General features: G+C 38.1%; 1 protein-coding gene across 2 annotated transcripts in view; it reads right to left on the bottom strand.

The window, feature by feature from the left end:
* The window catches only part of LOC110301863 (olfactory receptor 18), a 22342-nt gene extending 18003 nt beyond the window's left edge, over positions 1–4339 (bottom strand). The window contains exons 1-2 of one of the 2 annotated variants that reach the window (XM_021172551.1): positions 4164–4244; positions 3354–3364 (exon numbers count right to left, since the gene is read on the bottom strand). Coding sequence is in view for 1 of the 2 variants with exons in the window: in XM_021172550.1 (XP_021028209.1) it covers positions 4164–4216 (53 nt within the window). In the remaining variant the exon portion in view is untranslated. Of the gene's footprint in view, positions 1–3353; positions 3365–4163 lie in introns of both variants that reach the window. The other variant, XM_021172550.1, reaches the window with a different exon arrangement.
* Between the last annotated feature and the right edge of the window lie 2603 nt (positions 4340–6942).

The raw sequence follows: 6942 nt of genomic DNA on the forward strand, positions 1-6942 counted from the left end.
TGCCTTTCTACAATAAAGCTCTAAAACCATAGACTGTCTCTGTTCATCAAGACCCACTGCGCTTGAACACTTTCTCCTAATGAGCCATTTCTAATCTCCCAATGGAAGGCCTTCCTGTGCTCCAGTCAAGGCCCAGACTAAGGTCTCTCATCTGCATGTTAACCTCTCTCCCTCTGCCCTCTCTCCTGTAACCCCAGGGCCAAGGGTGTCACCTCAGAGCCCCTGGTTTGGGGGGCTGGCCCTTGTCCACCCCCCCCATCGAGTGGGGTCAGTGGCTTAGATGCCCACCTGGAGCTGAGTGGAAAGCATCTGGCAGCCCTTCCCTCATCTGCCTGCCCAGAGCACAGGAGGAACTCTGGCTAAATGTGGGCTATCCTCCCTCCCCCCTCTTCCCCTACCCGCTTTAGTTCCCACAATAACCCAGGCTGGCCTTAAATTCACAATTCTATTTCTGCCTTCTAAAACAGGATTACTTACATTCACTGCCATACCCAAATTAAATCCTTTTTTTTAATTGGATATTTTCTTTATTTACATTTCCAAATCTTAGAGTTTTTATTCAAACACTAACATGTAGTTAAACTGTTCTGCCTCATTGTGAATTTCATTAACAGAAAATGAAAGAGTGAGGCTGATCTCTAAAGAGCAAAAGTACCTAATAGAGGTGGAAATGGATAAGTATTTATTGCAGAAGAGCTAGAATCATCACCGTAATTCCTATGAAGAGTATTGAAGAAATACAACCTATAATAGTTGTAATGCTTTTTATTTGACCATACAACAGAGCTGTCTTTCTTCTTTGGGGGCATTGGATCATAAAATGACTTAATGTCTTAAAAAATGTGTCTCAACCTAGAAAACACAGTTATCTCACTTCTCTTTCTGCCTCTGTTTTACATGCATGTGAAAGCCTCTGCAATGTTCCTTTTTATTTTTAATGATGTTATGACATAAAAATATCAAGTTCATGGAAATTCCATGAATGAAAAAATAATATGGCTGGGTTGATGAAGTTACTTGCTTCCAAGACTGACAAATCAAATTTGTCCCTGGGACTCACATGGTAGGAGAGAACTTCTTGTATGTTGTTCTCTGACTTTGACACATGTGTGTATGGCATACTTATATACATGTATACACACACATACACACACACACACACACACACACACACACACGTACATACCCACACTAAAGTAATTTTAAGCAATACCATGAGGTAGACTCAAATAAATGCTATTTTTCTATTCTCTTTTTCCCACGGGACATACTTAAAATAGACAAAAGCTTACATAGAAATGTTCCTGTGTGTTCATATCATATTGACCACACTCATTCTCAGTCAAAGCAAAAAACAGCTATCCAATATTAAATTGAGGTTTTAATACTTGTTTTGTAGACAACTCAGTATCAAACTTGCTCTGAGAAACTAGAAATTAAGGCAACCCAGATATTTTCTCCTACTTACTATTTCCTACTTGTGTAGACACCAAACTGGTTTTTTTTTTTTCCCTTAAGAAATCTCTTGAGGGCTGGTGAGATGGCTCAGTGGGTAAGAGCACCCGACTGCTCTTCCGAAGGTCCAGAGTTCAAATCCCAGCAACCACATGTGGCTCACAACCATCCACAACGAGATCTGGTGCCCTCTTCTGGAGTGTCTGAAGACAGCTACAGTGTACTTAGATATAATAAATAAATCTTTAAAAAAAAAAAAAAAGAAATCTCTTGAAAGCCAAGATTTTTTATGGAGCAAGAGATTTTATCTAAAAATTAAAAACTTAATTGTTATTACTGATCAATTATATATATCCTGTAAATGTTTCCCTTTTCTGTAGGCATCTATCACATAGTAACAAATGTAGTATTGCTTAATTAACACTGGGGTTCTATTAACAAGAATTCAATTCTTATGATAATTCTGAGGCTCAGAAATAACTTCTTGACAACACACAAGTGGAAAATAGAGCAAAGATTTCAAAATCATTATCTGAGGGATGAGAAATTAGGTTGGTTATAAAGTGCTTCTTACAAACACCTTGGTTCAGTCACCAGCACTGTACAAATAAATTACTCTCTAGGATCTCAGGGTAAAAGTGTTTACTCTATTTTCCAAACTTCAAATATTCTAAAGCAAAAATCCACAGATTTTAACCAATGACATCTATTATACATATTTTAATAACTTCCGGTTCTTGAGTAAAAATTGAGTTTAAGATATTTGTGGTGGAACGGAAGAGATCATTCAAAGCAAGTGCTTCAGGGCACTTGCTGAGCTTGTAGACCTGAGTTTGGTTCTCAACATCCATATCAGACTACCACCTATAATTCTAACTCCAGAGGGATACAATACCTCTGGATTCTTCAGGCAATTGCACTAACATGCATAAACCCACATTCACACACACACACACACACACACACACACATTTTCAATATTTATTTATTTTTACTTATGTATATGAGTGTCTTTTCTTGCCTGTGTCTGCATAGCCCAGAATTGGGTATTGGGTCCCCTGCATCTAAAGTTATGAGCAATTTTAATGTGTCATGGGGGTTCTGGGACTGAAAATTCCTCTGTAGAAGCAGCAAGTGATTTTGACTGATTAGATATCTCTCTAATCCCATATAATCTAATCCCATAATTTAAAATAATAAAATTTTAAAGTACATTTTTAAAAGATATGCTGGTGTATTTTTATTCACTTTTTATTTTTGATATGAAAAAGGCTGTCAATTTCATGGAGATAGATGAGATAATAAAATTCAAGAATAAGAGAAAGATAATTCTGTGAATTATAAGCTTTCTTCAGTTTCACATCTATGATCTCAGCCATGCTTCCAATAATAAGAACAGAAGGAACACCTACCATTTACTTACAGCGGATCCCCTCAAAGAGACGAATATTATGAGTAGAGGATGGTTTCCAACAATTATATGGAAAAGAAATGACTGGATGTGTTAGGATGGGAAAATCCTGAACAAATGCTCTTTGAATGGAGTCATATTGTTCACTCAAAATATTACTTCAACCCCTTCTACCCAAGGATAAAGGTACATATTACCAAAACAAAGGTACTGATTCTGTCCGTGTGGAAAAATGTGCACACTCATACTCCTGGCAGTGATAGTGAGACAAAATTAAGTATATTGGGTATGGCACTGGTGTAATTTTGATAAAGTTTGCAATATCATAGTTATTGGCATCTGTCACTACCATCCTCCTCATTTTTAGCAATCAAGAAACAGTTTTCAGGACATATCTCCCAGTCTGGTCAAAGAACTAACTACATTATGGGTGGAAGGTGAACCTTTGCATTATAAGTCTCACATTCTTACTATAAAAAGAACATACCATGCAATAGCCTCCAGTCACAAGAACTGAGTAGGGAGGAAGGGGAAAGTAAGAGTTAGAATAATGGACATCAAAATACAGTTAGATGCAAGCAACAAGTTCTAATGTTCTATATGCAATTACTGCAGCCACATCTACAACAAATTATTATAAACTTTGTAATGAACTAAAAGAAATGAGTTTAAAGTTTCCCAATACAAAAAAATGGTATTTGGGAACATTGATAAGCTAATAAATATTGATCTGCTCTTTACACATTAATATATATATTAAACTATCACACTGAACACATAAGTATTTCATGTTTAAAATTATTCCTTGTCTTTTGAGTTAAAAGTTTGCATTTGGGGCACCTTTACACCTGATTATTCTAATTTCATGTAATTTGTTTATTTTGGGTTTGTTTTGGTTTGCCTTGGTTTGTTTTGGTATTGTTGTTGTTATCATTATTATTATCATTATTAATATTACTATTACTATTATTTCTGGGAGTCAAGCACAGAGGACAACACTATGAAAGTCACCTTCTCAACTTTTAGTTACACGTAGGTTCTTGAAATAAAACTCAGATCCTCAGACTTGATAACAAGTACTGAGACATGAGCAACTTCACCATCCCTGATTTGATTTTTGAGGTAGGTTTTTTCTACATAGCCCAAGATGTCCTCAAATTGCCAATCATCCTGTCCCAGCCTCTCAAGTGTTTGTACTACAGGCATGTAACATCAGCCTGCCAACCTTTTGCTTTAATGATGAAGCACTAATGCCCCCCCCATCTCTTCTGCTTCCAGTTTCTCCCAAGGTCCTCACCAGACTGTGTCATCTCTATGCTGATGCATGATGAAGGAGTAACGATCCATCATTTCTTCTCTGCCTGGTAAGTGACGGAGATTATGTCTCCAGAGCCAGCAATAAAATAGACTAAGGCATAGACTTATGATGGAAATATGGCTGTGAGAGAGAGTTAAAACAGATCCAAGTGGACTAGAACCAAGACTGGAAGGACACTGACTTCTTATTTACAGTTGCATAGGCTTGAGAGTTTAATGCACAGAGCTTATAATTAGCCAAATTGGTTCATGGTAACCCAATCTCAGAGGACTTGTTAATACTAATTGAAAAGGGGCATGGAAAAAGTCAGTTCCCCTTGTAGGGTCTTGAACTTCTACTTCTCAGGAAGAAATTTATCTGTACTCCTCTTTTCTTACTTTCAATGTTCATATATAAAATTCAAACTTACAATGAAAACAGTTTCATGCCATCAATTGGTCTTACCACATATCATTCAGCAGTATCTGATGAAAAAATGATGCTGCATGAATGTCATAACTATTGTTAAACATATTGGCAGTATGTAGGCTTTGATGTCAGCAAAAGCATTTATATGTGCAAAACAAATCTACACAGAACCCTGTCTACCCAAGATTTCAATGAATATAATTTAGTCACCTTCATGATAGTAGATCAATGTAATCAGCATAGCTACAGTGGTTCCTTAGCCATTCTCAAGATTAGTACAATTTTAGATATTGTATTAGCCATTTTTTGTTGATAAAAGCCCAATAAAATATGCTCAGCTATAAAAAAAAAAGTAGCTTGAAATGATACTAGCTGCCTATAATTTCAGCAATTTAGGAGGAAGGGGAGGAGGAGTATGAGGTCAAAGCCAATGTGGGCTACATAATGAGCCTCTTTCTCAAAGTAAAAAATAAATAAGGACAGTGAGATGGTTCTATGAATAGAGATACTTGTTACTGAGCCCAATAACCTGAGTACAACCCTTGCAAAATTCACTGAATATTCAAAGCTTAGTGGGCTGCTTCATGAGCACTTGGCGGAGGAGCCACCTTGTGAAGTTTTAGAAAAAAGGAAAGATTCTATGAAGGATCTCCATGTGTTTTCTGGTAATCTGAGGTAAAGATGTGGTTAAAAAGAGACCAGCACCACTGAAGTGAAAACTTTGCTTTACTGAAACAATTGATATTGGCTAACTGGAGTTGAAAGATCAGTTATTATTAATAAGAAACCAATATCATTGAGGCAAAAATCAACTGGGAAGTATTTTCTCAAGGTCAGAACACAGAATCTAGTCTTGGAGGAGTAGGGCTGCATGTCAAAGCTGGCAACCAAACTTGATAAAGTAAAAGAGTTTACTAATGTCAATGATTTTGGAAGAATGAAAGCTGAAGACTTGAAGGTGTCATGGAAAGAATCTGAGTCATAGTTCCGTGGAAATCCAGAAAATGCCTTGGTGCATCCTCACCCACAGTGGAAATCCCAGAACTGAAGAGGTCATAAAAAGAGGCTGAGGTTTATCATTATGTGACAGGACTAGAGTCTCTAAAAGAGGCTAGAAAAGGTCATTGAAGAAGGTGCAGCTTCCATTGCAGAAGAGACCCCAGTACATTGTAGATTCAAGAACCATGGAATAACCATCAAGGGCAGTAGCAGGTGTTAAATGGGGCTAGCCTAGCCTATCGTATAAGCTATGTGTGCTTCTAATAGCAGATCCAGAGAAATAGAGTTGTCCAAGACATTTGGAGACAAAAGATCATGAGTGAATTCCAGATGATGGACACTAAGCTATAGTGGTTGATTTTTACTGCTGAGTGTTGATTCTGCTTAGTTTATTTGATTTGATTTGATAATAATTCTTCTCTCTTGGAACTAGAAAGTATTTATTGTTCCTCCTGGTCTCTACTTCACTTACTGCTTCCAGTTTCCTGCTTGGATTTCTGCCTGACTTCCCTTAGTGATAAACTATGATTTGGAAGTATAATAGCAAATGAACCCTTTACTTCCCAGAAAAAAAAAAGAACAGGTTTCTAAGACATAACAACAAAATATAACAAAATAAAATGTAATAACATTAAACAGAAGCTATCACATTGAAGTTGGACAAGGCAAACCTACAGAAGGAAATGAAGTGAAGAGAAGGCACAAAAAAAATCAAAGAGCCAGTTGATCACACACTCAGGAGTATCATTAAAACACTTAACTGAAAGTCATAATACATACACAGAGGACCTGGTTCAGACCCATGCAGGCCCTGTGCTGGCTTCTTCCGTCTCTGAGTTCAAATGAGCTTTTGCTCTGTTGATTAGAGGGCCTTGTTTTGCTGGTTTTCTTCATCATCTCTTGTGAGGCTGTGGGTGTGTGGGAAAGAGTGGGGAGGGAGAGAGCCCGCTTCTGGCCAGAGTTCCTGTGCTCTGGGTAGGCAGACATAGGAGGATTGTCGGAAGCTTTCCATGTGAAGCCACTGACCCCACACTGCCCAAGTTCCCAGTCTCTGGCATCCCATGCTAGATACAATGGAGGAGATGAGAACAGAATAGGGGCCCTGGGGTGGCACTAGGCCCCAAAGATACGGAAGAGGGCAGAGGGAAAGAGGGGGCACTGGGTGGTTCCCACGCAAGTGAAAGTCCTTAATCTGGTCCATGGTTGGAGCACAGGAAGGCCTCTGATGGGAAGTTAGAAGCAGCTTGTTAAAAGAAAGCCTATCCCATCATCCAAGCACGATGGGCCTTGATGAATAGAGACAGTCTATGGTTTTAGAGCTTTATTGTAGAAAGGCAGGGGGAAAGGAGAA

The sequence above is a fragment of the Mus caroli genome, chromosome 9 (genome assembly GCF_900094665.2).
Source record: "Mus caroli chromosome 9, CAROLI_EIJ_v1.1, whole genome shotgun sequence".
In the NCBI taxonomy this organism is placed as follows: domain Eukaryota; kingdom Metazoa; phylum Chordata; class Mammalia; order Rodentia; family Muridae; genus Mus; species Mus caroli.